This window comes from Trifolium pratense, linkage group LG3 (genome assembly GCF_020283565.1).
Source record: "Trifolium pratense cultivar HEN17-A07 linkage group LG3, ARS_RC_1.1, whole genome shotgun sequence".
In the NCBI taxonomy this organism is placed as follows: domain Eukaryota; kingdom Viridiplantae; phylum Streptophyta; class Magnoliopsida; order Fabales; family Fabaceae; genus Trifolium; species Trifolium pratense.
The window spans coordinates 13,027,055-13,044,337 of NC_060061.1; the positions used below are offsets into that span (position 1 = coordinate 13,027,055).

Sequence of the window (17,283 nt, forward strand, 5' to 3'; positions counted from 1 at the left end):
TGTATAATTAATGATTTAATGTCACTCAGTATACATATTTATACAAATATTAATGTAAATATTAATTTAGAATTTATTATTAATGATTATAAGTAACTCGGTACACATATTAGTTCAAGTATTAATGTAAATATTAGTTCATAATTAATTGAATTTATAGTATTAGATAAAATTGACAATTGAACTAGCATATATAAATATGAAATGACATTAAAAAAATATGTTCGCGAATTTTAATACCAACAACATTGTGCATTTTGGTTTAAAATTTGACATTTCATCTTTACATTCAATGTTGGAGACAATAAATCACCTTTATGACCAAAAATCACAATTTTTAGAGTAAAAATATAGATTGTTGGTACCAAAATGGTAACACCAAAAAATTCAACTTAAAAATAAATTGACTATTTTTCGGGCCACCCACAATATTTTTTATGGTTCCGCCACTGATAATAGTCACTAATAATATTGATATTATTAGGTTTGATGAAGCTTGAAGTAATATAATGTCTGGATTCGTCCCTGGTTAGTGTGCATTAACATTCTCAAACTGGATCCTCTCAAGTGAAATATAGACAACACAAATAAAACACAGGAAAACTTAAATAATAAAATTAAAATCCAAAGGTGATCAAAGATCTCATTAATTAACACTATCAGTACAATTTGCAAGAGTAACTCCTCCGTCAAGTTTGACTACTTTCAACTTAAGAACTCTTGGGTTGTTTGTAAGGACGACAATGAGTACGATATGACATTCCAATTTACATATTCGTAATTTGAAAAATTACTTGTACTTATACTCGTACTTGTGTGGTAATAACTTTAATGCTCGTCGTATTCGAATACCTAAATTTCCATACCCGTACATATTCATATTCGTTACCGGCACTTTAGCGGTAGGAAAAAATCTTTTTGTGGTCTTTTATCTAATAATTTTGGATAGCAATTTTGTCATTTTGTTTCTGTTTAGGTCATTTATCTTATAAAAGGTGCATACTATTTTTTTTTATTTCTGTTAAAAAAACATTGATGTGTCAGTTACAAACCAATATATCATATTGACTCAAATAATATTAGACGATGTTCTATAAAAAAAAAGATATATTTTACATTTTTATTTGACCACATTCTAAAATATTTTACATTTTATTTTTAAAAGAGATTTTATATTGTCTTTATGTATGAATGATGATATTGTTGTACAATTGTTTATTTTCACTTCTTGACATACAAATTTTGTCTAATATGGGGAATTTTTTATTTTTTTACGGTTACTAATCAGGTAAATTCTAATATGGACCATTTGAAGAAGTGGTCTATGGTGGACCAATATTTAAAAAATATTTAAAATATTATCGATAATATATGTTGATGTGTGAAAGTATAATTTAATGGTTATTATCATTTTTATAATTGAAATAATGACTTAATGGTTATTATCATTTTTATGATTGAAAGTATAACTCGTACTGCAATGACGTTAATAATGTCATTTTTTTGCCGTAAAAATGAGAAGAGTCGAAATTTTTATTTTTAAAAAATATTATCGACAATCATTAGAATTTCTGATGATTTTAAGCATTGGTCCACGGTGGACCACTTGTTAAACTGGTCCACCGTAACATTAGTCTACTAATCATTATATTTCTAAACAAGTCGCTTTGGCCGTAACATTAGTCTACTAATCATTATATTTCTAAACAAGTCGCTTTGGCCGAGTGGTTAAGGCGTGTGCCTGCTAAGTACATGGGGTTTCCCCGCGAGAGTTCGAATCTCTCAGGCGACGATTTTTTTTTCTTTAAAAAAAAATCATTATATTTCTTTCTTTCTTTATATCTTCAAACTATAGAAATAGTTAATTTCTTTGTTATCTCTCTTTCTTATTTAGCCTTAAATATATATGCACATAAATAAATATATATTTATAATATGCAAGTGTTAGGCAGGGTGAGAGTACCCATTTCTGCACCCATACTCGATTAATTTTGCGGATAACTATCCGTACCTGTGCCCATATCCATAATGCGGATTTTTACTCTACTCATTGTGGGTAGTTTTTACGGATACCCATTGGATATGTGTCCAATTATCATCCCTAATTGTTTGGTACAACAAATATAATTATATAAAAAAAAATTATTATTAGGAATATTATTTCTAAAACTTTGTTTGATAAGTGTTTGGTATTCTTAGGAAATTCTTTAAAAATTTCAATAATATATAATTTCTTTAATAAAAGTCGAAAGAGTTATTCACTCTTTCGTTTTGGCGGGTATAAGTCATGCTATTTACTAACTCTTATTGGAGATGCTCTTAGTTTTCATTTTGACATATTAAATTTCTTCTATTTGGAAATATAAAAAATAAAAATAAAATAAGTAATTAGGGAAGTAGGTGGTTATTGTTAATTAATATATTGTATTTTATCTCAATTATTGTGTGTGATAATTAAATTTTTTTTGCTATGTTTTATCTCTATATGAATTAAAGATTCTCATTCTTTATGGAAATATAAAATATAAAAAAATTCATACCTAAAGAATAATTTTTATAAGCATGTATAAATAATTCAAATGTTAATTCCTTACCTATTTTTCTACAGATGTTTATGGTAATATGAAACAAACACACTAGTTGGCTTTTTTGACTTAAATTTGTTTGTTTGTAGGCAATTCTTAAAGTTGTTTAGTTGTAAGAGATTAATTACTTAAGTTTTTTTTGGACTTATTTGGATCCTTTAAGTTGCATTATAATTCCACCATTATCTTTTGTCACACATATATATTTCATTATAAAAAAATACACATCTGTTTGTTATATATGCTACTAACTACATAAATAAGATGCATGAAAAAAATTAAAAATAAATAAGATTGACCAATTATTGTTTCCACGAGCTTAATTTAAATGGTAGTGAAATTACATTTTATATACATGAGTCGGATTTCGAATCCCAAATACTTTACTTATTTACCTTTAAAATAATATATAGTATTGATCTAACAAATAGTAGCCAAACTAACATAAACAAAAGTTAGCACATGGGTACTATACTAATGTTACTCAATATTATATAGACAAAATATTCGAAAAAGAAGAAGAAAAGAAAAATATTATATAGACAAAGACATATATATATCAGTTACTCTGTAAGATTAATTGTTTGTTGTTTCTGTTAGGCTTCTTATTATTGACCAAGAAAGAACAAAAATAGCTACGTACCTACTTATTTTGGCTTCTTATCAAATCATTGTACTTATTCTATTATTCATCCAAGTTGCAAGAGCTAGTGTGCCGAAACAAACAAAAATTGTGCCATAGATAATTAGATTTTCTAAGTAAAAAAGATTTTTTTTTAATTTTTTTTATAGCATTGAATATACAACTTTTATATTATAATTGTTTTCTTAACCATGACCCCATAGCAATGTCCATAATACATGCAACATTAATTGGACAATATTCTTTATTTTTTTGGATTTTTTTTATAAACAAATCTGAATTATAAGGAGTACAAGGTGTACTCTACCCTTACGATTTAAGAACAGACATCTTGTATGCTTTGAAAGCACATTAAAGAATTATTACACCAATAAAAAAAAAAGATTTACATTGCTTCCTACTCGGCATATAAACCAAGACCCCGATATAAAGATAATTTGATCTAGTAAAAAAGAACATTAACAAAAGCACTTCTAAGTAAAATGTTATTACACATATGCCAAATACACCGATCAGATTTTTTTTTTTAATACTTAATTGGACAATCTTTTACTAAGTACAGTACAACAGAAACTAATTACTATACTTGAAAAGCATTGGACAATCTTTTAAGTGCGACACAAAATTAATTACTTGAAAAGCTTGTTGATGACTGGACGTGTTTTGCACATGGCCTTTAAGGGTACTGACTTTTTCAAGGCGAATCCATCTTGCTCTACCATATCAATTTTACCATCACTTGTAAGTTCCCAATCAAAACATTGAACCAATAAGGCCAAAGTCATGCTAATTGCACGCATGGCCAAGGTTTCTCCTGGACAAGCCCTTCTTCCGATACCGAACGCGATCAACTTCTCTAACTCTCCTTTTTTGTCGAACCTCTCGGGTTTGAAAGTTGTGGCTTCACTCCATAGTTTGGGGTCTCTTTGAATAGCCCAAACATTCATCAATACTATAGTGTCTTGTGGTACTTTGTATCCTCCAATAATACACACTTCTGAATTCGAGTGTGGTAATAACAAAGGAGCAGGAGGGTATAATCGAAGTGTCTCATTGATAACATTTTTAAGGTAAGTGAGTTTTGGAAGATCTGATTCATCTACCAAACGATGTTCGCCTACATGAGTATCCAATTCATCTCTTATCTTTTTCAGTACTTCTGGATGGTTCAAAATATTAGACATCGACCACTCTAAAGTGCCAGCTGTTGTATCAGTACCAGCAAGGAGCATGGCCTGCAATTTCAACCAGTTTTATTTTAAGTGAAAACACATTAATAATAGATTTCAATGGACATATATTGTCGTCGTAAAACAATTTTACACTAATATCCAACGTGATCACGTAATGCGATGCCCACTAATTTCAACAAATTAATGAATTTTTATTGACCATATATATATATATATATATATATATATATATATATATATATATATATATATATATATATATATATATATATATATATATATATATATATATATATATGTGTGTGTGTGTGCGCGCGCGCGCGTGTAAAATAGTATTAAGTCATGGTAGGCAACTACCTTGTAAAATTTTGACAATTATTATATACTTACCAAAACGAGACCTTTGATGATTTGATCGGTATAGTATTCTGGTTGTGATTCTTGCATATTTAGAAGATGATCTATCATAATATTTGTACGTTCCTTCTTGTTGCGTTGCTCTTCAAGGAGTCCTATCAAGAACTCATCACATTTTTCACCAATATGTTTCACTTTCTTCTCCAAGCTTTTAAAATCAAGAAACTTAAGCAAAGGCATGAAATCAGTCTTATTATTCGCTCCTGACAACTGCAACAATTGAGCTACCATATCCCTAAATTGACTTGCTTCTTGAATATCCGACATGTCACAATCTTCTCCATAGTACCTCTTTCCAGAGATCATTCTCATGATGTTGTTAAACGTCATATCAAAGAACCGAAAAGTGAGTTCTACTTCTGCAAAGTCAGTAGATGAATCTTCAGCCAACTTGGTGATCAACCTCTGAGTCTCGTCCCTTCGGATTCCAGCAAAATTGTTGATCCGATGGTTTGAAAGGACATCAAGAGAAGTAATACGACGAAGGTTACGCCAATGTTCACCATAGGATGTAGATCCTAAAGTGGTATAATCGTAAAAGATATATTTTCCTGATAAAAATTTTGGTCTATTTGCTAGCACAACATCGTTTTTTGTAAAACATTGTTGGAACTCAGATAGAGAAGATACGACAACAACAAGACGTGATCCAAACCAAAGAGAAATCACGTCGCCATACTTCTCGGTGAGTCCCTTAAAGGTACGGTGGAGGGGGCGTTTGAGATGGTGGAGGTCACCAATTATGGGAAGAGAAAATGGACCTGGTGGCAGGTTATTGAATTTTCTTGATTTGAACAAAAGTCTCATGATGAAAAATATTGAAAGATAAAAGAGAGAGTAGAAGAAAAAGGAAAGGAACCCCATTGTTGAGGTTTGTTAAAAACTAGTTGACTTGGTTAATAGTGAATGAGTGAGTGACTCAGTGATAGCAAATGAAGTTTGGGAGTAATTATTTATAGAGATTCATTGGAGGGTAGTTGGCCAGGACGTAATAATGTATTAATATGGTGGCTTGCTAGGTTGCCTTTCAAAGTTGGTGTGCCATATATATATATTCCACAAATTCTGTCTTATTTATGATTTGATTTTACTACACCTTTTTTAACCTACTCCCTCAGTCCAGTCCAATATTATAAACAGAAAAAAGAAAAATAAAATGTCTTAAATTATAAGTTGTTTATTAGAAAAAAAATTGTACCAAATTATAAGTCGCTCTATATTAACAATGAAATATTTAATGTTATTTTATCTATTATACGTTAATTATTTATTAATATCTCTTCTTTAAATTATTCAATTTAGTTTTTCCTTATCATAAATGAAGGACAATTTTGTAAATCATCAACCCATAATTTTTTTTCATTCAACATTAATTTTTTTGAAGCAACATTAATTACATTTCTTAATATGCGTAAAAGTGACAAAATGACTTATATTGTTGTACGAAGGGAGTAACTTTTATCATTTTAAAGATTTACGTTTACTTATTCTCATGAAATAAAATACAAACTGCATTTAATTTACTCTCTCTCTTCTTTTCCCCTGATCAATAACCAATAAAAATTATTTTTACTTCATTCCATGAAACTTATTTCAAGAAAAACACAAAAAGTCATACTTCAAATTATCATATTTTACTTTTGTTAATAAATGTTAAAATATTTTTTTGGTTATAATATGGAAAGGAGCGAATAAACATTTTATTAATTTTATATTCACCCCAATTTCAATTTAATGTTGTTTTATATTTTCGATCATCATTTAATAACATTAGTATTCTACTCGATCCTTACAACTGCGATCAGAAGGTGACTAATTCTGACAAACAATGACACATCATCAAATTTGAATTCAAATATATGAGAGATTTTAAAAGGAGGCGACTAAATTTTTTTTAAACGATAAATATAATATTATTAATAATCAGATCTATGTACAAGACAAACATAGATCTGTAAAAGAGAAACTACAAAAATAAAAGCGCCATATATATGTGGAACACCGGTGAAAATACCAAAACAGACAACACCTAATACTAGTTTGTTGTAACATACAAGTGTGTAATTTGAACAAATAAATAAATTAAGTAAGTTACAAACTTTACTTTATTTATTATTCATTATAAGGCAATAATTGTGCTTAAAAAAAAGCTGTGCTATATACAGCGAAGGAATATCCCACGAAATTTTGACTCTTTCTTGTTTTCATTTCACTTATTATTTTTGACAAATCATTAACAATCATTGATCTCCTCTTTTTTAATTGTTTTTCCACTAAATCTAAAGAACTACTTCCCCCACCCAAAACTTGCTATGCTATCCAACCAACTACACATGAAGCAAAACTCCACAAAAAAGCAAACTTATAGAGATAATGGAAGGGAACAAAATCAACTAACAAAGAAATTAGAAGTATGGAAGGGAACCAAGAAACAAAAGTGAAGAAGAGAAGACATGAAAAAAGAGGAGAGAAAAATGGTGTTTGCTGAACATAAATGCAATGGTAATTTGTTTGAAGATGATAGAGCAATCACTTTGTTTTCACATAATAGACACTAGAGATGGAGACGTGTGTCATTTGGAGAGAGAAAGAGTAACTAGTTAACATGATGTGGTGTGGAGAATGAATTATCTGAATTTAAAAAATAAATTGAGGAAATAATGTTTGTATATGAAATATTGGATAAAAAGTATCTGTTAATATTTTAATATAAAAAAAATAAGAAATGTTGATCAATGGTTAAGATGTATAATTAAATTGAGGAAAAAAATTTAGAGGATCCTTTCTCATATGTTGTGTATACTGAAAAAAGCAAAAAAAAAAAAAAATGCTGTGCACATGATTCATGTAATTTCGTGAAGTATTCCTTCGCTATAAATATCATTTTCCTAAAAAAAGAAAAAACCTCCAACGGACAAAAAGAAAAAAAGAGTTGCAGCAAATGCTTGTATTTTTTGTTTATAACCCTTTAGTTCCTATAGAAAATGGCCCTAATTGTCCAGAGTTCGACCACGAGGTAAGTAAAATTTGGCCAAGAAATTATTCCACCATGAAATCGAACCCGGATTCTCCTGAAATTCGTGCTTTAGCATATGCTTGTATTGTATCACAGGAATAAAAACTGGTCTTTTTAGCAGCGCAATTACTTAACAATGAAATTTGTCATTGTGAACACGTGAGTTTGAGTTCCTTGATTTTTACTAAAAAATCATGGTGGCTACAAAATACGAGGAAGACCTTATTTGTTTGGAAACTTGGAATTGTCTTTTATGTTGGTTTTCATTTACTGGCCATACTGCAATTCTGTGGCAGGCTCAGATTAGTTAATATCTGTTATTTGGCTCTTATTATGTAGTGATGCTATGTCATGAAACTCATCATAGAATTTGATATTAGTGTGAACATGATATAGATATAAAACTGTTTTCTGATGAAACATTGAAATAATTGTCAGAATTATATACATGACTATAATTGTATGTCAATTGGAAATAAAACTGAAGCTGATCATAGGTCATTTTGTATATTTGTTATTGGACGTAAATCACTCAATTTGCTTCATCAACTTAACGATCCAAGAATACATTTTAAAGCTGTAAATCAATATTCCATGAATAACAAAATTAACAAGTTAGATTCTTCCCGTGAGGGATGTTAATTTTGTTGAGAAAGCAATTCAATCCTTCCAAATGCTGCAACAGATGTTGGAGCATCTGTCACCACATTTGTCTTCACTGTTTGTATTGTGTTTGTTACTTGCTTTGCAAGTTAGTATTTGATGTTAGTTAGTTGTAACAGTTAGTTATAACTACTTTGTGTATTGTTGGTTAGTTGCTAACTAACTATGTCAGTTAGAGTTAGTTAGCTTGTTTGTTAAGTAATTGTACAATTTGTAACTCTATAAATTGTACCAAAGTCAATAATAAAATCAATGCTTTTGATAATCTCTTTCTCTCATCTCTATCACCCTCTTCCACTCTAACAAGTGGTATCAGTTAGCCTTTAGGTTTTCGATCAATTCCATTCCCTTTACACAGAAAATTCGTTCTTTCTTGTTCCATTGTTCATTGATTCATCACGATGAACAATAACAGTAATTCTTTGCCTGCAAATCTTCCGATTCTAGATGGAAAGAATTGGGATCAATGGTGTGTGAAGATGAATGTCATCTTTACCTATCAAGAAGTTGAAGAAATCATCAGTACTGGGTTTGAGCCTCTTGCAGCAAATGCGACTGAAGCTCAACAAACGGCTTTCAGAGAAGTGAAGAAAAAAGATAGTAAGGCTCTGTTCTTGATTCATCAATGTGTAGATTCATCGAATTTTGAGAAGATTTCTGGTGCTAGAACAGCTAAGGCAGCTTGGGATATACTCAGTAATGCTCATGGTGGTGGAGATAAAGTCAAGAAAGTGAAGCTTCAACACCTTCGAAGGCAATATGAATTGCTAGGCATGATGGATAAGGAATCCATTGGTGAGTATTTTACTAGATTGCAGACTTTGGTTAATTCAATGAAAAACTATGGTGAAATTGTATCTGATCAGCAAGTAATTGAGAAGGTTCTCAGAACATTAAACCCTCAATTCGATCACATAGTGGTAGCAATTGAAGAATCCAAAGATCTTTCCACAATGACTGTGAATGAACTGCACAGTTCACTTGAGGCACATGAACAGAGGCTTCAAGAAAGGAAAGAAAGGAAAGATAACAAGGCAAATCAAGATCAGGCTTTGTATGCAAAGAATGGAGGTTCTTGGAACAAGAATGGTAAGGGAAAGAATAAATGGAATAAGAATAAGGGAAAGAGTGATGGCAGTCATGATCAGAATCATCATAATGGTGAGGAGGATCATTCTGAATCTTCAAAGAATAAAATCAAGAATGGTGGAAAGAAAGGTGATAAGAGCAAGATTCAATGTTATAGTTGTGATAACTGGGGTCATTATGCTTCTGAGTGCAGAAGCAAGGGAAAGAAGAAGCAAGAGAATGAGGCAAATCATGCAAGACACAATGATTCAGATTCAGATGGTGTTTTGATGATGGTGACTTCAAACTCAGAGAATGATACCTCAAAGCTATGGTACCTTGACACTGGCTGCTCAAACCATATGACAGGTCATAGAGATTGGTTATTGGAATTTGATGAAAATTTCAAAAGCAAAGTGAAGTTTGCAGATGGCAGCACTGTATCAGTAGAAGGCAAAGGCAAAGTGATGGTTCAGAGGAAGAATGGTAATCACACTTTTGTCACTGTATGTACCATCTATGAAGCACAACCTGTTGAGCCTTGGACAGTTACTTGAGAAAGGGTTCAATTATTCCACAAAAGATCACAGCATTGAAGTATTTGACCCTAAGAACAAGTTGATTCTGAAAGCTCCATTGTCAAAGAATAGAACATTCAGAGTAAATCTTCAAGCCTCTGCATTTCAGTGTTTTTCAAGTTTGATCACTGAAGATGAGAAATGGCTGTGGCATTACAGGTATGGACATTTGAACTTTAAAAGTTTGAATCACTTGTGTAATAAGAAGATGGTTGTAGGGTTACCACTGATTCACACACCAGAGAAGTTGTGTGAAGGTTGCTTTGTAAGCAAGCAACCCAGGAATTCATTTAAGAGTTCAGTGTACTCTAGGTCAAAACAACCACTTGATGTAGTCCATTCTGATGTGTGTGGACCAATTGAAGTTCCAACTCTAGGAGGTAGCAAATATTTTATGACTTGTGTTGATGAATTCACCAGAAAAGTCTGGATTTATCTGCTGAAAGAAAAGAGTGAAGTATTTTCAATGTTCAAGAATTTATGTGTACTAGCTGAAAGACAAAGTGAACATAAGCTAAAGGTACTCAGAACTGATGGAGGTGGAGAGTACAATTCTAAGGAATTTCAAACTTACTGTACTCAGAAAGGTATCATTCATGAGGTAACAGCTCCCTACACACCTCAACATAATGGTTTAGCAGAAAGAAGGAATAGAACTCTGCTCAATATGGCTAGATGTATGTTGAAGGGTAAAGGTTTACCAAAGTGCTATTGGGGTGAAGCTGTCAACACTGCAGCATATGTGTTGAACAGGTGTCCTACAAAGAGATTGAAGGATAACACACCAGAGGAATTATGGACAGGTCACAAACCAAGTGTGAAACACTTAAGAATCTTTGGTTCACTGTGTTACAGACATATTCCAGATGAGAAAAGAAGAAAGCTAGATGATAAAAGTGAAAAGCTGATTCTCATTGGATATGATGCTACAGGTGCCTACAGAATGTATAATCCCAACAATAAGAAAGTTGTGATTAGCAGAGATGTGATTGTTGATGAAAAATCACAATGGAAATGGAGCTCAGAAGCAAACAAACAAGTCACAATGCAACTGGAAGATGGAGTGAATGATGCTGCAATCACACATCAACCAGTAGATAATCAAAATCAAGGCACACATCATGAAGAAGATATGCATACATCAAGTGATGATGATGATAGAATTCAACTATCATCAGTGCCTGCTCAAGCTCCAAGGAGATCAACTAGAAACAAATTTCCCTCTGTCAGGCTTAATGATCATGAAATCACCTCAGATAGTGCAGTGAATGAAGATGGTGACTTGGTACATTTAGCATTCATGGCAGATGCTGAGCCAATTAACTGGAAAGAAGCTGTAGTAAGTTCAAAGTGGAATGCAGCAATGAAAGAAGAACTCCATTCAATTGAAAAGAATCACACATGGAAATTGGTTGAGCTACCTCCACAAAAAAAAAGCTATTAGTGTGAAATGGGTGTTCAAATTGAAAAAGGATCCAGATGGCAAGATAGTGAAACACAAGGCAAGGTTGGTTGCAAGAGGATTTCTTCAGCAAGAAGGAATTGATTACACTGAGGTGTATGCACCAGTAGCAAGAATGGAAACTATCAGGTTAGTGATTGCAATAGCCAGTTCATACAATTGGTCACTATACCATATGGATGTAAAATCTGCTTTTCTCAATGGTCCATTGGAAGAAGAGGTTTATGTACTGCAACCACCTGGGTTTGAAATTGCATCAGAAAAGAACAAAGTGTATAAGCTTAACAAAGCTTTATATGGCCTTAAACAAGCTCCAAGAGCTTGGAATAAAAGGATTGATGAATTTCTGCAAAAGGAAGGTTTTGTGAAGTGCACTGTTGAATTTGGTGTATACATGAAGGGAAGTGATATCTCAGATGCTATTGTCATTTGCCTGTATGTAGATGATTTGCTGATTACAGGTCACAGCACAACTAGCATTGAGAAATTCAAGGGGAGATTGAAAAGTGAGTTTGAAATGAGTGACTTGGGCAAACTAAATTACTTCCTTGGATTAGAATTTCACTATGCTTCAGATGGTATTGTATTGCATCAGAGAAAATACATTGAAGATGTATTAAAGAGATTTCAAATGGAGAATTGCAAAGCAGCTGAAACTCCAATGGATGCAAATTTAAAATTGTCAAAAAATGAAGATGAACAAGCAGTAGATGCTACTTTGTTCAAGCAGGTAGTTGGCAGCTTGAGGTTCATCTGCAATTCAAGACCAGACATTAACTATGCAGTGGGCTCAGTAAGTAGGTTCATGAGTAAGCCTAAAACTTCTCACTTGATTGCAGCAAAAAGGATCCTAAGATACCTGAAGGGTACACAGGATTATGGTCTAGCTTTTCCAACAAGCAACAGTGAAACTCAAATTGAACTTGAAGGTTTCTCAGACTCTGACTGGTGTGGAGACAAAGATGATAGAAGGAGCACATCAGGTTACTGGTTCAGGTTCAGAAATTCACCTATCTCATGGTCTTCAAAGAAGCAGAACATAGTGGCATTATCTAGTTGTGAGGCTGAGTATGTAGCAGCAGCACAAGCAGCTTGTCAAGCAGTTTGGCTTGAATCCTTACTAGAAGAATTGAAGATCAACTATGTGAAGCCTATGAGATTGAATGTTGACAATAAATCTGCAATCAGCTTGGCAAAGAACCCCATTGCACATGGAAGGTCAAAGCACATTGAAACCAAGTATCACTTTCTAAGAGACCAAGTCAGCAAAGGCAAACTGAATGTGATGCATTGCAGGACAGAAATTCAAATTGCAGATATCCTTACCAAGCCACTGAGGGCTGATAGGTTCAAGGAGCTAAGGAGCATGTTAGGCGTTGTGAAGACAGAGAAATTGAATTGAAGGGGAGTGTTGAGAAAGCAATTCAATCCTTCCAAATGCTGCAACAGATGTTGGAGCATCTGTCACCACATTTGTCTTCACTATTTGTATTGTGTTTGTTACTTGCTTTGCAAGTTAGTATTTGATGTTAGTTAGTTGTAACAGTTAGTTATAACTACTTTGTGTATTGTTGGTTAGTTGCTAACTAACTATGTCAGTTAGAGTTAGTTAGCTTGTTTGTTAAGTAATTGTACAATTTGTAACTCTATAAATTGTACCAAAGTCAATAATAAAATCAATGCTTTTGATAATCTCTTTCTCTCATCTCTATCACCCTCTTCCACTCTAACAAATTTCGTCTATAAATGGGGATCTCCGCAGGGATTGTCCCGTTTGGGGATCCGAAAACGAAGAATTGCCCATGTGGGGATGGGGATAAGGAGAAAGTTCCTTGAGAAAATCATGCATTTAGAAGGGATAATGATCTGACCGAAATTAGCAGCATATTCATGAAAAAGAGAAGCAATCGTCTGAGCTTAGTTCCTTTATAAAAATCATTATGTCATCAGCAAACAGAGCATGACGCGTTGACAAAGATATAATAATTGGAGAAAATGACAATCCATGTAACTATAGACGATTAATGGGAAATGTTACTGGGATGTGTCAGTGTCACACGTTAATGCCTGACACCGACACATATTCGATACTGGGACACGTCTTATCAGTAGTGTCCGTGGTTTATATAGATGATTACTTTCAGCTGTCAAGAAGTACAAATCAAATATTTCAGACTTTGTTTGCGAATTGATTTTTAGAAGAGAGGAGAAAACTTACTTTTCTTTTTTAAATTAAGAACGTGTCATACAGTAATCCATAGAGTTTAAGAACACCAATTAGTTTTCTTACATATTTTATCATCACCAGACTTTCTTTAAACAAAATGTTTCCTATGAGATTTGAATACAGTCCCTTAAAGTTACAAGATTAGGCAATAATGGTTGTACTAGCTAGCACTTTGGAACATAACATATCCAGTTTTTGATTTTGTTATTTGCAGTCAAAAAGCTCATTCAATTTGTCTAAAACACAAATTTGTTTCTGTGTGAAAACTAGTTCAGTCTCGAAAACGTATACAAATATAGAATGCTTACTGCGAAAGTATGTTCACATGTTAAATTCACAACTTGAAAGGCTCCAAGGAAGAGTAAAAACGTAATAAGAAATCTTTTTGAGTAACATCTTTATAGATTCGTGGGTTTTCTTCTGAAAGCAGTTCCTTAATAGGACCATAAACCTTTGATGCACTTTTACCTTGGGAAGTACCATTCACAAAGAAGCTTGCTACAGAAATTCTTGGGCCTATGTTCTGTGCTAAGACTCGGTGATAAGCACTTACAAACCTGTCATTTGTGATAAGCTGCAACAGTATAAAAGAAATTGATAAAACTATTTTCAGGAACTTTTCCTTAAAAGATTATGTATAACTTCAATGCAATGCAATGAACAAAGAGAGATATGTTGGAATGCACAAAGTTTAGATACACATTTTTACGTAGTGTAAAAAATAGAAGTGAATCTTAAACTGCAAAAGTCACAAAAGTGGTTGATAGAGATCATCAGAAATCACGAACCTCGGTGTCATCCCACCACTTATCGACCATAAGGGTGGAATTTCTTGCCACTAGAGTACTTGACAAAAAAAGAAGAGATTATCTGTAATCAGTGAAAGTCGTAGCATGGAAAATATAATTCTTGTGCATATGACATTTTCAACACATTTGAAAATTTAGGTCACATTCCCACACCAAAGTTTTCTTTCTCTGGGCCATTTGCAATATTTAGGCCTAAGTTTACTTAATGAAAACACATTCTATTTTTATTTTCTGAAACATGTATTCATTCTAACTTGCTAATTAGAAGATGTAACACTCTTGAAGTGAAGAACTGTGATGGAGAGATGGTGCATTTATATATGAAGGGACAAATTTAAAAAAGTACAGTTAAGGAAAATTTTGTACATGCATTACCTGCATATTGGTGGTAATACTTTTGGTTCGAATGTACCAGCTGGAGCAACACGAAAACTAAATGTATCTCTCCAAGCAAAAACTTGGGCATTAGAGTAATACTTAAATCTTTCCTTTGAATCATGATGTCGACGCGTGCAAAACTCTTTCCTTACATTAGCATCTTGTTCGTGAAACCTACGGACCCCATCAATCATTCCATCTAAGACAGTAACAGGAATTCCATGATTAATCACCTGAAAAAATCCCCACTCGTGGCATGCACTTCGAATTTGGTCAATTACCTGCACACGTAGAAAAGGATTGGCATGTATGTTTTTCAGGTAATTACAGCACTAGAAAAAACACAAAAAAGTGGAATTAGTTGATAGGTTTTTTTCTTCTTCCAGTGTTATATGGAGAATACTCTATTTTTGTTCTTCTATATATATATATATATATATATATATATATATATCACTCCCACTGGATAATTTTCATGTTTTTAATAAAAAAAATTTCTTTTGGAGGTTGTCTATTTCATTTTTCATTTTATGTTATTTTGAATGTTGTATATATTTTTCTTTCAATTGTTTATGAGATTGATTTTATTTAATTTACTTGAGTATGAAAATACGATACATGTTTAAGAATATGTTACAAAGGCATAGTGAGGTGGGAAGTACTCCCCATTCCTTGTTCCCCGATCAACAAAACTAAGAGATTCTCTCTCCCTCCCTCTCTCTCACATCTCTATCTCCTATGACACTTTAGGGACTCCATCAATAAAAACTACTTGTAAATTTTATACTACTTTTCAAATGAATATTAACATACTTTGGTCATTGTCCCACAAAGAAACAATATTCACGAATAAACGTCAAATGAAAAAATCTATATATGTATGGATCTTCAATCATATTGATAAATTAGCATTCCCGAAATGGTTCGAACGAAGGTTTATGGAAAATTTAAAATTGGAATTATAAAAAAAAATTCCATAAATTAATTATAAAAAATTAAAATTATAGTAATTTATTTTAAGTTTCCCATGGATTTCATCGGCCGGATGTAATCTAGTGAAAGTGCGATGTACACAAAATATGGAAAAATTTCCGTAGTCGAAATTAAAATTTTAATTAGTCAATGTGTATTTATAATAGTGGAGTGGTAAGTGTTTCATGTTTTCTATGACATATCAATGAGAGATTCTCTCTCTATCTCTATCTCTATTTCCATCTCTTTCCTGTCTCTGCTACAAGACTCTATAGAGAATTCATCAACATAAAACAATTGTTAATTCTATATTAATTTTTTTTTAATAAATATCAATAAAATTCTCGTGCTCAGTTATCACTATCTTCGACTTACACTTTTTATTATTGGGGGTCACTTTTGATCGTGCTAAATAAAATATGAATAATGAAATATGAAATTTTGAAATATGAAAATATGGATAACCTTTGCAGTCGATATTCAAATTTTAATTAGTCAATGTGTATTTTTAAGAGTCGGGTGGGAAGTTTTCCATTTTACACCACTGAGACTCTCTCTCTCTCTATTTTTATCCCTCTTTTGTCTGTGTTATAGTACTCTACAGCTGCTCTATGAACAAAAAATAGTTGTTAATTCTTTATTATTTTTCTTAATGAATATCAATAAAATTCTAATGTTTAGTTCTCACTATCATCTAGACACACTTTTCATCATGAGGATCACATTTCGTAGAACATAGAACACGTATCCAACTATGGGGATCGTTTTCCTAATAAACATAATTTTTTCTTTATTTACTTGAGTTCCTATTTCATGTGGGAAAACTTTGTTTCTTCAGCTTCATTTTGAGATGACAGAGAATTGAGATTTAATGGATGTACCCAAAATCACAATTCATTTGTCTGCAAGTGTAGTAAAGTTTTTATTTGGATCGCAATCGAACCTAGTAATATTTTTGCCTCTACAAATTTTTGAGGCAAAATCTTTAATTGTGTTTCAAATATACCAGACACTGATGATTAAAAAAGAGTAAAGAATCAACATGATAAGTTAAAGAATCAACATTGCCTCCTGAGCTTTAACTGTTATACACTATTTGTTCAGGAAAAATAAGCAACTTAAAGAAGAATTGGACACACAAAAGACACAAATAATGACAAAGTCAACTTTAAGATAATTAAATTCATTTTTTCATAGAATTTTACGCTCATTTCTGGAGCGTTCTATTCTAACCAACAAAATTAAAAGGTATAGATAGATAGATAGATAGTC

General features: G+C 32.2%; 2 protein-coding genes and 1 non-coding gene across 3 annotated transcripts; 1 reads left to right on the forward strand and 2 right to left on the reverse strand.

The window, feature by feature from the left end:
- Positions 1–1,710: 1,710 nt before the first annotated feature.
- Positions 1,711–1,792, forward strand: TRNAS-GCU. The gene has a single exon. It is a non-coding gene; the product is annotated as a tRNA-Ser (tRNA).
- A 1,894-nt stretch (positions 1,793–3,686) lies between these two features.
- Positions 3,687–5,883, reverse strand: LOC123914423 (isoflavone 2'-hydroxylase-like). Its single transcript, XM_045965571.1, has 2 exons — positions 4,812–5,883; positions 3,687–4,463 (listed from the first exon to the last, which is right to left on the reverse strand). Exons 1-2 carry the CDS (start codon positions 5,700–5,702, stop codon positions 3,858–3,860), a joined length of 1,497 nt encoding a protein of 498 aa, XP_045821527.1. The 5' UTR covers positions 5,703–5,883; the 3' UTR covers positions 3,687–3,857.
- An 8,303-nt stretch (positions 5,884–14,186) lies between these two features.
- LOC123914604 (1-aminocyclopropane-1-carboxylate oxidase homolog 1-like) lies at positions 14,187–15,861 on the reverse strand. Its single transcript, XM_045965801.1, has 4 exons — positions 15,853–15,861; positions 15,037–15,320; positions 14,641–14,698; positions 14,187–14,426 (listed from the first exon to the last, which is right to left on the reverse strand). The coding sequence occupies exons 1-4, from the start codon at positions 15,859–15,861 to the stop codon at positions 14,187–14,189; spliced, it is 591 nt and encodes a 196-aa protein (XP_045821757.1).
- Between the last annotated feature and the right edge of the window lie 1,422 nt (positions 15,862–17,283).

Excerpts from the sequence above, each read along its gene's own strand:
- LOC123914604 (XM_045965801.1), bottom strand. Across the intron at positions 14,699-15,036 it reads GTATTACCACCAATATGCAG|TACTCTAGTGGCAAGAAATT; the intron begins GTAATGCATGTA and ends TTTTTTGTCAAG. Across the intron at positions 14,427-14,640 it reads AGTGGTGGGATGACACCGAG|CTTATCACAAATGACAGGTT; the intron begins GTTCGTGATTTC and ends ATACTGTTGCAG.
- LOC123914423 (XM_045965571.1), bottom strand. The coding sequence starts at position 5,702 with ATGGGGTTCCTTTCCTTTTTCTTCTACTCTCTCTTTTATCTTTCAATA. Across the intron at positions 4,464-4,811 it reads TCATCAAAGGTCTCGTTTTG|GCCATGCTCCTTGCTGGTAC; the intron begins GTAAGTATATAA and ends TTGAAATTGCAG.